Below are 19,623 nucleotides of genomic sequence, written 5' to 3'. Positions count from 1 at the left end.
TAGAATATCATTCACACCCCAAGAATGAACGTAGGATATTGTAACACCTCCGGTTTACATATCCCGCTCGATCGGGATCTGATAGCAGCCCAAATAATAATTAATTAATGTGACCGTGTACCTAATGGGGCTGGCAATCGGATTTGACTGCTACGGAGTTGTTACATTCCATTTTGTCCTTCTCAAATGCTGTAATAATGAAATGTCTGGTAACAAGAAGAACAACAACACAGCTTCGCTAAACAAGAACCTATATTCGTCTCAAAAAACACAAAAAAAGAAGGAGACAGCCACTGCCTTCGTCATACACTTTTAATAACGGCTACTCTCAGCACAGGTTTCTTCGTTATTCACATTCGTCACACGCTGATACAATCACTGCAATCCAACACTGCAATCCAACACTTTTCACTTTCCCGTATTATTCTAACACAAAGGGGTTAAACCGCGGCGATGGCCACTCCCTTTGTCGGTAAAGCTTGCATTACAACAACTGCTGGCTTCCGCACAGCTCGGCCCGCCACACGGGTACTACCCACTCAACTCTCCACTCGCTCTCGCAACACGACACACTAATCGATTGTTTGCTCTGTCGACCTGTGCCGAGTGCAAACTTATAGTAAGGGCCTACGGACCCCTTACAAAATGAATGATCAGTTATTAGGCGGTCGCTTTGGCCGAATAGCACACATTTAACTTAGTGCTAGCTTAGATGTTACGAGCAAGCAGTTCATGACAGAATGTCACCCAGGAGGGGTGAAGGCTCCAGACGAAACCAAATCACCCAAAGCACGCCCAAGTTATCGATGGGACTCGCACTGCAATTTTGAACAGAAGGAACACATGATAATGGGAGGCTGCCGAACTTCCCCGATGGCCAGCAAGTTCACTGGTCTTTGGCAAAACTCAGTTATTATGCAGAACAACAGACGGGAGCTCATCATTGTCTTCCGTTGTATAGCTGCTACACAACTTCGTGGCAAGTACACCTTCGTAAAGTACATTCGAGGTGGGATCAAATCCGGCTTCACCACGTTGAGTGTTCCACAACAGTATTGGAAATGCCACGAGAGGAGCGACGACTTTACGAGAGGTTACTCTTCATGTTGCCGCTCTATTTTCGAGGTTGCGCTGCATGTCAGAGAAATTCGAAATCAAATCACCACCGCTAGGTTATCCAAAATACGACGATGTGGATATGCCAGTTAGTTCAAAGGCAGTATGCCTAACGCCTCCGGTTAAACTCTAACTGCTGTAACAAAACACAATAATAATGAAAGTAAGGAACAGACCACAAATAATTAAATGTAAAAGTAGCTATTGTTTAGATAAATTACACGTATCCTTGTGCGCTGAAGCGCCAAAGAAACTGGTATGGGCATGCGTGTTCAAATACAGAGATGTGTAAACAGACAGAATATGGCGCTGCGATCGGCAACGCCTGTATAAGACAAGTGTCTTGCGCAGTTGTTAGATCGGCTACGCAGCTACAATGGCAGATTATCAAGATTTAAGTGAGTTTGAACGTGGTGCTACAGTCGGCGCACGAGAGATGGGACTCAGCATCTCTGAGTTAGCGATGAAGTGGGGATTTTCACGAACGAGCATTTCACGAGTGTACCGCGAATATCAGAAGTCCGGTAAAACATCAAATCTCCGACATCGATGCGGCCGGAAAAAGTTCCTACAAGCACGGTACCAACGACGACTTGAAGAGAATTTTTCAACTTGACAGAAGTGCAAGCCTTCCGCAGAATGCTACAGGTTTCAGTGCTGGGCCATCAACAAGTGTCAGCGTGCGAACCATTCAACGAAACATCATCGATATGGGCTTTCGGAGCCGAAGGCCTACTCGTGTACCTTTGATGACTGCACGACACAAAGCTTTACGCCCGACCTGGATCGGTGAACACCAACATTGGACTGTTGATGACTGGAAACATGTTGCCTGGTCGGACGAGACTCGTTTCAAATTGTATCAAGCGGATGGACGTGTACGGGTATGGAGACAACCTCATGAATCCATGGACCCTCCCCTCCATTAAGTAGGGGACTGTTCAGTCTGGTGGAGGCTCTGTAATAATGTGAGGCGTGTGCAGTTGGAGTGATACAGGACCCCTGATACGCCTAGATACAACACTGACAGATGACACGCACAGCATCCTGTTTCATCACCTGCGTTCATTCGTGTCCATTGTGCATTCCGACGTACTTGGTCAATTCCAGCAGGACAGTCGGACACTCCACACGTCCAGAATTGCTACAGAGTGGCTCCAGAAACACTCTTCTGAGTTTAAACACTTCCAGTGGCCACCAAAGGCCACATACGTGAACATTATTGAGCATATCTGGGATGCCTAGCAACGTGCTGTTCAGAAGAGATCTCCACCCCGTCGTACTCTTACGGATTTATGGACCCCTGCAGGATTCATGGTGTCAATTCCCTCCTGCACTGTTTCAGACAATAGTCGTGATGCGGCACGTCATGTTGCGGCACTTCTACGTGATCGCGGAACCCCTACACGATATTAGGCAGGTGTACCAGTTTCTTTGGCTCTTCAGTGTTGTTCCCCGAGGAGAATCTAAGCAACACAAATTTTTTAAAAAGCCTGAATAAGGACGATATCAGTAAACTATACGGCAATCAGGTACCACCTGAAAGAGGCCAAGGAGTACAGAAGAAGGCTCTTGGATGCATTACCACTTGTCGTTGCTGTATCCCCGAGAAAAGATATTCCTAACAAACTCGTTGATCCTGGCCGCACTTTGCTCTGGCTCTGGCTGGTTAGATGGAAAAGAGAGAAAAGAGAAGAACCTGTTTCTAATAAGCTCGTGAACTGGATATACATCGTACTGTCGTTCTCCTCCTAGTCTCTGTCCGTCTTCTCCTCGCCTCTCCTTTTGTGTCTCTTCCTCCCTCCCCCTCCTCGTTGTGAATCATCTCTCCACCCCTCTTTCTTTCTCCAACGTCTCCTCCATCTTCCTTATCCATCTATTCCTGTCCCTTTCTGTCCTCTGCCTCTGTCCATCATTTAGTCCCCTTTTCTCTGTCCATCTTCTCCTGCCCCCACTCTCTCCCCCAGCATCAGTCCATCACTTCCTTCCCCCTTTCTGTGTCCATCATCTGCTTCCCTCTCTGTCTCTGCCCCCTCTCTCTGTCGATATGCTCTTTCCTCTATCTGTGTCCATTTGCTGCCAGCCCTCTTCGCCATCTCTCTGATCTTGGGCCTGTTTATTCATATTGCAAATTCAGATTTTGTGGTAGTATTCTAATCCTAATCCGACATGCCATAAATAAAACTTCCCCGTTCGCTAACAAAGTTTCATCATTATATATTTTATGTATGTACTTCTCCATTATGTATAGCAAAAAACATATAGCCTGGATTTGCTCATACGTTTATTACAGTAGCGCGTAAAAACTTAAAGTAAACCGGTAGAGTACTTTATGAGATTTTTGCTTATAACATTGCCGCTTCACATATTACATACATTAAAAAAACAAGAGGTATATAAAACTCCGTGTCTGTTCGAATGCAATATTGTGTCAATGTTTCGAAGTAATTGGTGAAGAGCTTTCGGAGATTTAAGATCTTGAACAGAAGAATATTTGCATTTTTATTTATAGGCACGAAAATATTCTTCATTTGTGTGGCCACATTGTCCGTAGTTGCTTTATAATTCTTGAAGGTATTTTCGTTCTGTCGTTGCAACTACAAAAATGCGTGATTTTTTTCACCAGAAGGGTTTCGCTTTATTGAGGTAAAGCATGATCAGTGGTGGCGATTTTCGGTTGATTTCTCGCTTACATCGGGAAATGCCTTCTGCTAGCACATCGTTGTGTTTCTGCTTGCCGGCCGGAGTGGCCGAGCGGTTCTAGGCGCTTCAGTCTGGAACCGCGCGACCGCTACGGTCGCAGGTTCGAATCCTGCCTCGGGCATAGATGTGTGTGATGTCCTTAGGTTACTTAGGTTTAATTAGTTCTAAGTTCTAGGGGACTGATGACCTCAGAAGTTAAGTCCCGTAGTGCCCAGAGCCATTTGAACAATTTTTTTCTGCGTTAGACACTGATAATTTTGGTTTAAATTTTAGTTTTTCTGCGACACTATACATTTCTTATGTTTTTCACAAGACACGTTTATGCACGTCACTGTAATACGATACAGAACGTGTTTTTATATACCTACTAGCGGGCCATCAAACGGTGAAGAATACTAGGAGATATGTGATTTTGAACAAATGAACGTTTAAATTTTTTTATTTACATAGATTTGCTACCATTTTATCACATTTCTGTAAAACATTCAGCTTCTTCATGTGCCTCCTAGATGTTCTCCACCTTCCTGCTACTTACTGAAATGTATGGAGTGCGTCTAATCAATATTAATCTGTACTACATGTACTGGAAACTAATTCACTGATTATTATAATAGGACTTTTTTGTTGTTTCAGCTTCCCATTCCTTGGCGAAAGATACTGACGTGTCGACCATTGCTTATAGCGATTGCAGCCGACTGGGGCTGTCTGTGGGGGATGTACACGCTCCTGACGCAGGCGCCGACATACCTCCAAAACGTCCAGGGGTGGAGTGTGCAGATGGTAACACACAGTAGTTATGGAGCCTAGTAGGTTCTGTTTCATTACTCAGTCACATTCATCGCTGTGGCACAATTTACGCCACCCCACCGCAACTAAATGTTATTCATAATTTCCTTCACCGTCCATCCCAAGATGTATCTGCACTCCAATAACAGCCTAATGTTACAGAAATCTCATTCGAACAAGTGGAATCTGACCAGGTACTTGGTTTAGTAGCTTATGAGTCACGATAAGAGAAGCAAGCAGTAACACTAAGAAAAGAAGTAAAAAAGAGAGTGCTTGGATTGAAAAAAGACATAGGAGTAGGATGCTACACCCCAAAGAAGCAATGAAAAACATAAAACTTAAGTTCAGGGGTGCGTTAAAATTCAGGTTGAAAATATGTGTGAAATGATTGGCTGCCGACATGCAGACTAGTTGCGGACGAAGCACAAAAACATGTTCTATTTGCGTACCCGTGCTGTTTACCAGATATCCGAGTTGCGTACCCCTGCGAGTATCGAGATGTCCGAGCTCCGTATAGCACATTTTCCTTCCCATTTAACCGGACAATGGGTTGACCACGAAATGCTGCACGATTTCGTACATGTGGTTAAAATATGCGTACTGAATACTGTAACATTTATGGAAAATTTGCACTCTTCGTTGGCGCAGAAAAGAGGAGAATTCTACCCCCTAGTGTTATACAGTAGAAGAAGAATGGGTAGCTTTGAGGGATGAAGTAGTGAAGGCAGCAGAGGATAAAGTAGGTAAAAAGACAAGGGCTCTTAGAAATCCTTGGGTAACAGAAGAAATATTGAATTTAATTGATGAAAGGGGAAAATATAAAAATGCAGTTAATGAAGCAGGCAAAAAGGAATACAAACGTCTCAAAAATGAGATCGACAGGAAGTGCAAAATGGCTAAGCAGGGATGGCTAGAGGACAAATGTAAGGATGTAGAGGCTTATTTCACTAGGGGTAAGATAGATACTGCCTACAGGAAAATTAAAGAGACTTTTGGAGATACAGGAACCACTTGTATGAACATCAAGAGCTCAGATGGGAACCCAGTTCTAAGCAAAGAAGGGAAAGCAGAAAGGTGGAAGGAGTATATAGAGGGTCTATACAAGGGCGATGTACTTGAGGACAATATTATGGATATGGAAGAGGATGTAGATGAAGATGAAATGGGAGATACGATACTGCGTGAAGAGTTTGACAGAGCACTGAAAGACCTGAGTCGAAACAAGGCCCCCGGAGTAGACAACATTCCATTGGAACTACTGACGACCTTGGGAGAGCCAGTCCTGACAAAACTCTACCATCTGGTGAGCAAGATGTATGAAACAGGCGAAATACCCTCAGACTTTAAGAAGAATATAATCATTCCAATCCCAAAGAAAGCAGGTTTTGACAGATGTGAAACTTACCGAACAATCAGTTTAATAAGCCACAGCTGCAAAATACTAACACGAATTCTTTACAGACGAATGGAAAAACTAGTAGAAGCCGACCTCGGGGAAGATCAGTTTGGATTCCGTAGAAATACTGGAACACGTGAGGCAATACTGACCTTACGACTTGTCTTAGAAGAAAGATTAAGGAAAGGCAAACCTACATTTCTAGCATTTGTAGACTTAGAGAAAGCTTTTGACAATGTTGACTGGAATACTCTCTTTCAAATTCTAAAGGTGGCAGGGGTAAAATACAGAGAGCGAAAGGCTATTTACAATTTGTACAGAAACCAGATGGCAGTTATAAGAGTCGAGGGACATGAAAAGGAAGCAGTGGTTGGGAAGGGAGTGAGACAGGGTTGTAGCCTCTCCCCGATGTTATTCAATCTGTATATTGAGCAAGCAGTAAATAAAACAAAAGAAAAATTCGGAGTAGGTATTAAAATCCATGGAGAAGAAATAAAAACATTGAGGTTTGCCGATGACATTGTAATTCTGTCAGAGACAGCAAAGGACCTGGAAGAGCAGTTGAACGGAATGGACAGTGTCTTGAAAGGAGGATATAAGATGAACATCAACAAAAGCAAAACGAGGATAATGGAATGTAGTCGAATTAAGTCGGGTGATGCTGAGGGAATTAGATTAGGAAATGAGACACGTAAAGTAGTAAAGGAGTTTTACTATTTGGGGAGCAAAATAACTGATGATGGTCGAAGTAGAGAGGATATAAAATGTAGACTGGCAATGGCAAGGAAAGCGTTTCTGAAGAAGAGAAGTTTGTTAACATCGAGTATAGATTTAAGTGTCAGGAAGTCATTTCTGAAAGTATTTGTATGGAGTGTAGCCATGTATGGAAGTGAAACATGGACGGTAAATAGTTTGGACAAGAAGAGAATAGAAGCTTTCGAAATGTGGTGCTACAGAAGAATGCTGAAGATTAGATGGATAGATCACATAACTAATGAGGAAGTATTGAATAGGATTGGGGAGAAGAGAAGTTTGTGGCTCAACTTGACCAGAAGAGGGGATCGGTTGGTAGGACATGTTCTGAGGCATCAAGGGATCACCAGTTTAGTATTGGAGGGCAGCGTGGAGGGTAAAAATCGTAGGGGGAGACCAAGAGATGAATACATTAAGCAGATTCAGAAGGATGTAGGTTGCAGTAGGTACTGGGAGATGAAGAAGCTTGCACAGGATAGAGTAGCATGGAGAGCTGCATCAAACCAGTCTCAGGACTGAAGACCACAACAACAACAACATTATTTTCTTGTACAGCATCATTTTCTGGGTTCTTCTACAGTAGAAATTGATAAGCTGCGGCTTTGATATAGTGTAATCTGCTTATTTCGCCTTGTCTAATTTTCCTATTTCGTCTAATATTTTCCAAATTCACACTATTTATTTCTTCAGCTTTCTTTGTACCTCACTGATGACTTCCAGCAACTGAAATACGTTGTGATATGAAGGAGCATACCATTCACGGTACTCTTCGTTGGCGCAGAGAAGAGGAAAATTCTACCCCTAGTATTTTTGTTTTGTTTAGCCTTTATAGAACTGTCTCTAATTAGTCATGAAATATACAGTTTTCATGGAAGCATATAACAATATCTACACAGCATAAAATATAAAGGATCATATCAACAATATGAAGTAAAGTTCCCTTCATCCTACACCTGTCCTACAGATGTATTCCAATCTTCTTAGTGAAATTACCAATAATTTCATATAGACGAATGTCCTTAGAGGATAACATATAAGTAGCTGCTAGAGGAAGTTGATAACCCAATAAAATCCTTCTACATCTACATCTATACTCCGCAAGTCACCTGACGGTGTTCGTTGTCATATTTGGGACAAGAAAGGAGGATGTAATATACATAAGCGATTATCTCAGAGTTACACTTGAATGCAGGAGAACTATAAACATTGTTTCGACATGAATGTAAAGGGAAGAGCATGGACGAATCGAAAGCAAATTGTAGAAGATGGCGCGAAACTGTTTATTTGAGCCCGCTTGAACCACGGTATGGAGACGACTTGAGGTTGTAACTTTGCTTAACTACCCGTAGTTATGGTGAATGTTGGTTGGTTGGTTTATTGATTTGGGGGAGGGGACCAAACAGTGATGTTATCACTCCCATTGGGTTAGGGAAGATTGGGGAAGGAAGTCGGCCGTGCCCTTTCAAAGGAACCATCCTTATTGTGAATGTTTACATTCGGACTGGCTGTTCTGTTCCAACACATAATCTGAAAACATACGCGAATGGCCATAATATCGTTGTCGAAACAATAACCATCCACGCCAGGTGGGAGAAAAGAAAGCCAAAAAAATCTTTAGGAAGTATGAAATGTCACCACGGCAAACATTTTTTTTCTTTTTTTTTGCGTAGCTCAAAGATTGTATTTTACGAATATAACGCTGGTCGTTGTGCAAATGGCTTCTTGTCAGAGACGTATTTGGCCAAATAGCGAGAACAGCAGAATGAATAGTCACTTCAAAAATATATATAGATCCCTCCGACAAAAATATATTGGCAAATGGATACTTAGATACTGAATGGCCGTTTAATACGTATCAAGAGATTTGATTATCAATAAGGTTAGCAATAACGATACGTATGTATGATTCTTAAAGTCATCAACTACAACAACTTGTTAAAAAAAGGTAAGGGCATCTTATAAAAGTATCGTCCATGTATAAGTGTATCACACTGTTTTAAAAACGACAGTTTTTTGCCGTAGTCTCATAGCAATAACGTTAGTTTCGACACCGTTAAGAAATATTCAATTTTCGTCTAATGTAATTAGGTTGTTTAGGTAATGAGGTATAATCCCACGCAACTGCGGTAGGACGAAGCATCATACGAGAAGAGTGCATGCTTTTCTCTAATCAGAATGACACCTTTGTTATTCCAGATAACTAAGACATCAACACATATCACGGAAAGGAGAATTTTGCTTGGTTTGCAAAGTTCAATCGCTTTTCGTTTCAACGAGTTCCTTAGCTTCTTCTTGAGCATAGATAGGATATCGTGAAGTTGATGGTCGCGAAAAGTGTTCGCTTCACGAGTCGTACCTGTTACTCAAATATGCATATATTCTTTACATTTATTTTTACAGTACGACTGTCGTTGAATTTCACCACTTAGAGTTCAGTGCGTACGAGACATGTACCCCTCTAATTCACGTAGTTGCTTTCTTTTCTCATGAAAGGCTGAAGGCCCACTTCATGCTCCACTGTAGCTAATTAAGGTCGTGCTCGCAACTGATACGTTTACGGTTAGCCGTGGATCCGCTACTCGGATGTTCATCACAGCAACTCCAGTGGATCCATTTGCAACAAGTATCCAGCCATCGTTGCTATCCTCACTGAAAGTGAGGAAACATGATATATTGACTGGAATGAACTGTTTACTGAGGACGGAATATAGCAAGAAGTAATACTAAACAAGGAGGAAAGCACTTAAAAGTAATAGCAATGAGTAAAACAGTTCAAGATGGAGTACGTAGAAGGTTGTCATTATTTACTTTCTTAGAAGCCGCAGACGTTACGTGCCACGAACAATGTTAAGGTTTTTGACACACCTTGGGCATAAATTGTAATGGCTGTAATTATTTTTTACACTACATCTTATCATCGCACATGTCAAGTTTGACATTCGTCGACTGGTGCCTAATGCCAATTTTCCTATTGACAACATAGTGAATTAGCATTTTCGACTTACAACTGAAACGTGGGACATCATAGCTTCCCGAATGTTTGAGGGTTAATCATGTGAGTGACGTTTTTTTTTTTTTTTCAAAACAGATTTCATAGTTTTTCGTTTAACACACATTTGACAACCGGTAGTGTTCCCAATAAAGGGCTACATAACAGCTAAAGCGGCTTGGAGGGTTTTCATTCACTGTGAACGCCATCAATTGATACGGGATTTCTAATAAAAAATCGATTTCAAGATTCTTAAATATTAATGATAATACGTTTTTATTGGCCCCAATAATGTTACAGCCGTATTTAATATCCATAACATTCATGACAATCATATAATAGTTATTAACATATAGTTATTCATGCGCCTTTATTTAGATGGTATTACAGATTTGAAAGTAATCTATGAAGTTAATCTGTTAAGTCGGTATTTATGTGTCGAATTTTGCGTCCAAACATTGATCTTTTTTATACATAAAAATTTCAAGCTCAATTTAAGCTGTTACTTTACAGGCATCTAGGAGAGTTGTGATTAATTTATAACGTGTTTTCCATCGAGTGCTGTGGTTGATAATCTTGCCTCCGTTAATATTTCAGCTTTCTCCGTTAGAGAATGACGCAGTGTTCCGTACCGTTTCGTCTAATTCACATTACGAGGGACAGAGGAACATAGATTCAGAACATTACGAACTGTACAGCACTTGATAAAGAGCTTTCGTATCACCTAACTTATTTAATTTTAGGATATTTCTGTACAGATCTCATAACGAATGGTATTTTTCAGCTTGGACTCGTGACGGGGGTACCTCATATTTTCCGGTTGGTGGTCGGGGTTCTGGTGGGTACCTGGTGTGACCATCTCCGCGGCAGTGGAAAGCTCTCTGTCACCAACGTTCGGAAACTGGGAACTTTCGTAAGTAAGTAATACAAACCATAATTTGTAGAGGTAACTGGCTGCCACTCCACTTCCAAGTGTGCATATTTCGACACAGTTTCATCATCTTCAGTACGAAATCTGAAATATTATCACAAAAACGGCGTGTAAGGTGGAAGCCTGTAAAGGGTACGCTAAAGTATCGGAGACCTTACTGTGCAGATGTCGAGGTTTGGGTGTTTGCATGAAGCAGTAGCTGTACCGGCAGTGGCGTGGTCACCGATAGGACCTTCCATGCCGGCAGGTCACGCCAGACGGACCAGAGTGAGTGTACCGCAGCACGTGCCACCACCGTCTTATCGCCTGTAATGCTCCTTAGCCTTTCACATTAGAGCTCTACGTGAACACGACTTAAACAGGTCTCACTTTGGTGAACAGACACACATACATCCTCGAGAACTTTTAACATTGCAGGTCGTCAGCAATCGTGAATAATTTAATGATTATAAAGACTCCGCCTCGATTGCTAATAGAAACCGGATGTTGACCCAGGTTTCGGAGCGGATAACCACGCCTTCTTCGGAACACACTAAAACTACAAACTGCCTAAAGAGGCATGGTCCAACATTATTACACAACGCCCAAAAGGGTAAAAGACTCGCATAAAATGTAAAATAAACGGTACGTGTGCACCATGTCAATAGTTGTACTTAGCTCAAACATTTGTATGGTGAATGGCACCTTGCTGTAAATGTGTAAAATGTAAGTTAACGCAGGTGAGTAGGAGAAACAATCCTGTGATGTTCGAATACTGTATTAGTGGAGCGCTGCTTGACAATGTCATGTCGATTAAATATCTACGCGTAACGCTCCAAAACGATGTGAAATGCAACGAGCACGTAAGGACGGTAGTGGGGAAGGCGATTGGTCGACTTCGGTTTATTGGTAGCGTTTTAAGAAAATGTAGCTCATCTACAACAGAGATCGCGTAAACACTTCAGTTCCGCTCTAGTGTTTCGGATCCCCACCAAGTCGGAATAAAGGATGACATCAAAGCAATTCGTAAACTTACTGCAAGGTTTGTAACCGGTGGATTCGATCAACATGCGAGTGTTACGGACATGCTTTGTGAACTCAAATGGGAACCGCGAAACACTATCGAGAAACTTTAGAGAACGGGAATAAACAGCTGACTGCAGAACACTTCTACTGCTAAAAACAAATCAACAGCCGAAATCGCGTAACATATTTCCTTATTTAGGACAACCGGTTTCAACACACTATGCTCTCATCTTCAGGTCCTAAAATCAACGTACATTTGACGTAAGCGCCGCGAAGACAAGATGAGACACATTATAGATCCTGCGGATGTACAGTCGTTTTTCCGTCGCTCCACTTGCGAGTGGAACAGGGAGGGAACTGACTAGTAGTGGTATCGGTACCCTCCGCCATACACCATACGGCGACTTCCGGAGTATGTATGTGGATGTATGTGTAATGATTGTAAAGAATGCGCCTCGATTGCTAATAGAAACCTGATGTTGACCCAGGTTTCGGAGCGGATAACCACGCCTTCTTCGGAGCACACTAAAACCACAAACTGCCTAAAGAGGCATGGTCCAACACTATTACAGAACGCTCAAAAGTGCGAAAGACTCGCATAAAATGTAAAATAACCGGTACGTGTGTACCACGTCAATAGCTGTACTTAGCTCAAACTTCAGATGCGTGCTTCCTCACCCCAGCCAACATTCGGTGGGCCGCAGGCACTCAGGTGAACTGAGGTGGCGCCGGCAGCTAGGCTGTGAGTGTGTCAGAAAGGAACGCGCATGCGCAAGTTGAGAAATCGTCTTCTTCCATGTGATTGGCATAAAATGTGTTAGGAAACTGATCCGATGACCGTCTCAAAGGCGCAGGAAGTTAATGCGTGTGTATGTATAATGTCCTAGCTCGAGGACGAATTTATAGAACTATAGAACGTGGATAGGCCGAAACTATATATGTGTGGTAGCAAATTCCACGGATTGTCAAAACGCATGCACGCAGGACAGACAAAAAAAAATGACCTCTGTCGGTCATTAGATATTAAGGGCGATGAAGGCGACGTTGTACGTCCTTTCATGCAATTATAATAAGCCTGTCATACTAATTTGACCCTATTCTGGTCAATAGCATTAAGAATTTATTATAGTAACTTTATACCCTTATCCTATCGTAGTCATCAAATGCTATCACCGACCCCAAGTAACTGAAAAATGGGTTATTCATCCCCCATATTCTTAGCCTGCTTCTAGCTGATGGTATTTTGTCTGTCCTGCGTGCATGCGTTTTGACCATCCGTGGAATTTGCTACCCCACATATACAGTTTCAGCCTATCCACATTCTGTTGTTTGTTGTTATGGTCTTCAGTCCTGAGACTGGTCTGATGCAGTTCTATAGTTCTATAAAATCGTCCTCGAGCGAGGACATTATACAGGGTGTTTAAAAAATGACCGGTATATTTGAAACGGCAATAAAAACTAAACAAGCAGCGATAGAAATACACCGTTTGTTGCAATATGCTTGGGACAACAGTACATTTTCAGGCGGACAAACTTTCGAAATTACAGTAGTCACAATTTTCAACAACAGATGGCGCTGCAAGTGATGTGACAGATATAGAAGACAACGCAGTCTGTGGGTGCGCCATTCTGTACGTCTTCTTTCTCCTGTAAGCGTGTGCTGTTCACAACGTGCAAGTGTGGTGTAGACAACATGGTTTATTCCTTAGAACAGAGGATTTTTCAAGTGTTGGAAATCCACCGCCTAGAACACAGTATTGTTGCAACAAGACGAAGTTTTCAATGGAGGTTTAATGTAACCAAAGGACCGAAAAGCGATACAATAAAGGATCTGTTTGAAAAATTTCAACGGACTGGGAACGTGACGGATGAACGTGCTGGAACGGTAGGGCGACCGTGTACGGCAACCACAGAGGGCAACGCGCAGCTAGTGCAGCAGGTGATCCGACAGCGGCCTCGGGTTTCCGTTCGCCGTGTTGCAGCTGCGGTCCAAATGACGCCAACGTATACGTATCGTCTCATGCACCAGAGTTTACACCTCTATCCATACAAAATTCAAACGCGGCAACCCCTTCAGCGCCGTTACCATTGTTGCACGAGAGACATTCGCTAACGATATAGTGCACAGGATTGATGACGGCGATATGCATGTGGGCAGCATTTGGTTTACTGACGAAGCTTATTTTTACCTGGACGGCTTCGTCAATAAACAGAACTGGCGCATATGGGGAACCGAAAAGCCCCATGTTGCAGTCCCATCGTCCCTGCAACCTCAAAAAGTACTGGTCTGGGCCGCCATTTCTTCCAAAGGAATCATTGGCCCATTTTTCAGATCCGAAACGATTACTGCATCAGCTATCTGGACATTCTTCGTGAATTTGTGGTGGTACAAACTGCCTTAGACGACACTGCGAACACCTCGTGGTTTATGCAAGATGGTGCCCGGCCACATCGCACGGCCGACGTCTTTAATTTCCTGAATGAATATTTCGATGATCGTGTGATTGCTTTGGGCTATCCGAAACATACAGGAGGCGGCGTGGATTGGCCTCCCTATTCGCCAGACATGAATCCCTGTGACTTCTTTCTGTGGGGACACTTGAAAGACCAGGTGTACCGCCAGAATCCAGAAACAATTGAACAGCTGAAGCAGTACATCTCATCTGCATGTGAAGCCATTCCGCCAGACACGTTGTCAAAGGTTTCGGGTAATTTCATTCAGAGACTACGCCATATTATTGCTACGCATGGTGGATATGTGGAAAATATCGTACTATAGAGTTTCCCAGACCGCAGCGCCATCTGTTGTTGAAAATTGTAACTACTGTAATTCCGAACGTTTGTCCGCCTGAAAATGTACTGTTGTCCCAAGCATATTGCAACAAACGGTGTATTTCTATCGCTGCTCGTTTAGTTTTTATTGCCGTTTCAAATATACCGGTCATTTTTGAAACACCCTGTACACACGCATTAACTTCCTGCGCCTTTGAGCCGGTCATCGGATCAGTTTCCTAACACATTTTATGCCAATCACATGGAAGAAGACGATTTCTCAACTTGCGCATGCGCGTTCCTTTCTGACACACTCACAGCCTAGCTGCCGGCGCCACCTCAGTTCACCTGAGTGCCCGCGGCCCACCGAATGTTGGCTGGGGTGAGGAAGCATGCATCTGAAGTTTGAGCTAAGTACAGCTATTGACGTGGTACACATGTACCGGTTATTTTACATTTTATGCGAGTCTTTCGCCTTTTGAGCGTTCTGTAATAGTGTTGGACCATGCCTCTTTAGGCAGTTTGTGGTTTTAGTGTGCTCCGAAGAAGGCGTGGTTATCCGCTCCGAAACCTGGGTCAACATCAGGTTTCTATTAGCAATCGAGGCGGATTCTTTACAATCATTACACATACATCCACATACATACTCCGGAAGTCGCCGTATGGTGTATGGCGGAGGGTGCCGATACCACTACTAGTCAGCTCCCTCCCTGTTCCACTCGCAAGTGGAGCGACGGAAAAACGACTGTACATCCGCAGGATCTATAATGTGTCTCGTCTTGTCTTCGCGGCGCTTACGTCAAATGTACGTTGATTTTAGGACCTGAAGATGAGAGCATAGTGTGTTGAAACCGGTTGTCCTAAATAAGGAAATATGTTATGCGATTTTGGCTGTCGATTTGTTTTTAGCAGTAGAACTGTTTTGCAGTCAGCTGTTTATTCCCGTTCTCTAAAGTTTCTCGATAGTGTTTCGTGGTTCCCATTTGAGTTCACAAAGCGTGTGTCCGTAACACTCGCATGTTGATCGAATCCACCGGTTACAAACCTTGCGGTAAGTATATTAATTGCTTTGACGTCATCATTTATTCCGACTTGATGGGGATCCGAAACACTAGAGCGGAACTGAAGTGTTTACGCGATCTGTGTTGTAGATGAGCCACATTTTCTTAAAACGCTACCAATAAACCGAAGTCGACCAATCGCCTTCCCCACTACCGTCCTTACGTGCTCGTTGCATTTCACATCGCTTTGGAGCGTTACGCGTAGATATTTAATCGACATGACATTGTCAAGCAGCACTCCACTAATACCGTTTTCGAACATCACAGGATTGTCTTTCCTACTCACCTGCGTCAACTTACATTTTACACGTTTACAGCAAGGTGCCATTAACCACACAAAAAATTCTAGATCATTCTCTATCTTGTTGTAGCAAAGCAGTTGGATTCCATCCAGCTGTTATGTTTTTCTTCCCTTGTAGTATAACGACGTAAGTTTTGTATAAATGATTTTCTTTTCACATATGACAATATGCAGACTTCGTCACCTACGTCAGTTACAAAACACTTCAAAATTATTTAAATTCTTTTTAAAGTTGTCTCTGAATAGGTCTTGAACGAAACTGTAATTAAAACATCATCATTTGAGTCCTATGCGCAGAATTACGTCACTCAGTCCAATTGGTTTGCGCAAACCTTTTTCAATTTAGATGTCGTTTGTTTCTTCTCAGAAATTATATTAATGCAAGTTACCTGCTTTAATAAATATTAAAACCACATTGAATAAACTTTTAAGACTAAAACTCGCGATGAACGTTGTCAAAAATTAATAATCTTGTCAAATAAATCAGTAATACTTCTTCCTTAATATAATTCTTCATAAATACATTCTCGGAACACGTATTTAAACTTCTGTAGTATACACTGGTTTATTATCTTTATATATACTACATGTAGATGTGAACATGAGCCTTGGCAAGATAGGACTGAACATTTACAACATGATTAAACTTTCCATAACGTCATTGTTGTAGAAACATTCAAAATGGAAATGAAGTCCCATGCTCTTTACAGAGCTTAGAGGAACGATGCGGGAAACCCGCACCGCCTTAGTAGGCAAGGTCCTAATGGAGGTGGTTTGCCGTTGCCTTCCTCCGACCGTTATGGGGATGAATGATGATGATGAAAACGACACAACAACACCCAGTCATCTCGAGGCAGGAAAAATCCCTGACCCCGCCGGGAATCGAACACGGGACCCCGTGCTCGGGAAGCGAGAACGCTACCGCGAGACCACGAGGCCGGACTGTACAAACATTACAAACTCTTATTTTTTCAGTTTTTAGAAGCACGACGCAACAACTCGGTTTCACGATCTTCTGTTGCTCTTTGGCTGTCGACCCGCGACGTATAGTGGCCAGCAATTTTATCTCTGGTCCCGGCACTGAAGATGCTGTGTCCGTTCGTTGCGCCGCTCTCTCCGTACATGAAACATAAAAATAAATACAAAACTTTAGATAATTCTCAAACATTACAAATATTACAAAATACGTAAACAAAGCACTAAATTAAACTTATATTCACCTGCAAACTGGGCTGACACTTGTGGATGGGTGACGAATCAATTTCGCGTCCCACTACACCCTCCGGAAATTATTATTTTTTTTTTCAATTTTAGTGATGTCTTCAATACCGCCATTTTATGACATGTGCGCAATACCTAAAATCCCGAACATTGACTCAGGGCTTATCTAACTTAACTTTATTGCCTATCACATTCCTTTGCTTATCAGAAGGTAATAAGCTAGCTAGTTTGCCTAAAAACAGTGCTACTTACAAAACATCAGTAATTTCATCTCTCTTAGTCACTATGCGTATGTAAACATATACCCAATTGCTAACTTCCTGACAGGTGAAAAAACGATAGATGTAAATTTACAGTCAGTGAGGAACATATGTTAGCAACAGCTGGACTCAGTTCCGGAGTAATTATGATCCTTAGTTAAAACATTGTTATTGAAATAGCATTCCATATTTAGACAAACTAGCCAACGTAATTCAATAGAAATTATCGTTTTATGAAAAAGTCCTTTTTAAAACGAAATATAAATACATAATTTTAATTTATGAAAAATTCAGCAAACAAAAATAGTTAAATTAATTTTAATTACTATAAACTTATAAAAGGGGCATATTAGAAGCCATTTTAAGTCAGTCTGCGGTGAGTTGTGGATCGGGCGAGATCTGAGTCCTAACATACGGGATAATGTACCGTAGAAGAGTTAGTACAAATTACAGGTCAGAAAATGTACCGCAGTTTATCCAGATTTCGTGTCCAAGAGTTTATTCAATAAATCAGAGACTGTTTTAAATGATAAATTGAAAGTGAATGTCTAGTTAATTTCACGAACTGTTTTAATCTTGTAATAATGACTAGTGCAAAACTGTGAGAGTAGTATCAGACTGTGAACTGTGTCATTTGCAAAAGATGTGCACTTCATTTTCGTACTGACATGGCTCTTAGATTTCAAGTACAGTGACTTGAGAACTTTATACAATGACTGTGTTAATGATTTGCTTGACACACGCTAAAAATTGTGCTTAGTTACATCTGTGTTAGGTTAGTGCAATCGAACAATATTGCACGATATCAGTGCAAAATGTGACTAGCTGTTTATGAGTGCAAAATTTAAACATATGACGAGCTAGACAAAAAAATTGTATATATAGCAATCAAAGAGCAGTTAAAGTGTTTGAGCTGTAATCTTGGGATTAACTACACTCCTGGAAATTGAAATAAGAACACCGTGAATTCATTGTCCCAGGAAGGGGAAACTTTATTGACACATTCCTGGGGTCAGATACATTACATGATCACACTGACAGAACCACAGGCACATAGACACAGGCAACAGAGCATGCACAATGTCGGCATAGTACAGTGTATATCCACCTTTCGCAGCAATGCAGGCTGCTATTCTCCCATGGAGACGATCGTAGAGATGCTGGATGTAGTCCTGTGGAACGGCTTGCCATGCCATTTCCACCTGGCGCCTCAGTTGGACCAGCGTTCGTACTGGACGTGCAGACCGCATGAGACGACGCTTCATCCAGTCCCAAACATGCTCAATGGGAGACAGATCCGGAGATCTTGCTGGCCAGGGTAGTTGACTTACACCTTCTAGAGCACGTTGGGTGGCACGGGATACATGCGGACGTGCATTGTCCTGTTGGAACAGCAAGTTCCCTTGCCGGTCTAGGAATGGTAGAACGATGGGTTCGATGACGGTTTGGATGTACCGTGCACTATTCAGTGTCCCCTCGACGATCACCAGTGGTGTAGGCCAGTGTAAGAGATCGCTCCCCACACCATGATGCCGGGTGTTGTCCCTGTGTGCCTCGGTCGTATGCAGTCCTGATTGTGGCGCTCACCTGCACGGCGCCAAACACGCACACGACCATCATTGGCACCAAGGCAGAAGCGACTCTCATCGCTGAAGACGACACGTCTCCATTCGTCCCTCCATTCACGCCTGTCGCGACACCACTGGAGGCGGGCTGCACGATGTTGGGGCGTGAGCGGAAGACGGCCTAACGGTGTGCGGGACCGTAGCCCAGCTTCATGGAGACGGTTGCGAATGGTCCTCGCCGATACCCCAGGAGCAACAGTGTCCCTAATTTGCTGGGAAGTGGCGGTGCGGTCCCCTACGGCACTGCGTAGGATCCTACGGTCTTGGCGTGCATCCGTGCGTCGCTGCGGTCCGGTCCCAGGTCGACGGGCACGTGCACCTTCCGCCGACCACTGGCGACAACATCGATGTACTGTGGAGACCTCACGCCCCACGTGTTGAGCAATTCGGCGGTACGTCCACCCGGCCTCCCGCATGCCCACTATACGCCCTCGCTCAAAGTCCGTCAACTGCACATACGGTTCACGTCCACGCTGTCGCGGCATGCTACCAGTGTTAGAGACTGCGATGGAGCTCCGTATGCCACGGCAAACTGGCTGACACTGACGGCGGCGGTGCACAAATGCTGCGCAGCTAGCGCCATTCGACGGCCAACACCACGGTTCCTGGTGTGTCCGCTGTGCCGTGAGTGTGATCATTGCTTGTACAGCCCTCTCGCAGTGTCCGGAGCAAGTATGGTGGGTCTGACACACCGGTGTCAATGT

General features: G+C 43.0%; 1 protein-coding gene across 1 annotated transcript in view; it reads left to right on the top strand.

Annotated features, from left to right (window-relative positions):
• Positions 1 to 19,623, top strand: part of LOC126163129 (sialin-like) — a 191,858-nt gene that overhangs the window by 104,044 nt on the left and 68,191 nt on the right. Inside the window, exons 6-7 of the mRNA XM_049920056.1 lie at positions 4,453 to 4,599; positions 10,528 to 10,660. Coding sequence (XP_049776013.1) covers positions 4,453 to 4,599; positions 10,528 to 10,660 — 280 coding nt within the window. The remainder of the gene's footprint in view (positions 1 to 4,452; positions 4,600 to 10,527; positions 10,661 to 19,623) is intronic.

The sequence above is a fragment of the Schistocerca cancellata genome, chromosome 2 (assembly GCF_023864275.1).
Source record: "Schistocerca cancellata isolate TAMUIC-IGC-003103 chromosome 2, iqSchCanc2.1, whole genome shotgun sequence".
Classification (NCBI taxonomy): Eukaryota; Metazoa; Arthropoda; class Insecta; order Orthoptera; family Acrididae; genus Schistocerca; species Schistocerca cancellata.
Note: the sequence above shows the minus strand (reverse complement) of the source record. Positions and strands in the feature narration are given on the sequence as shown.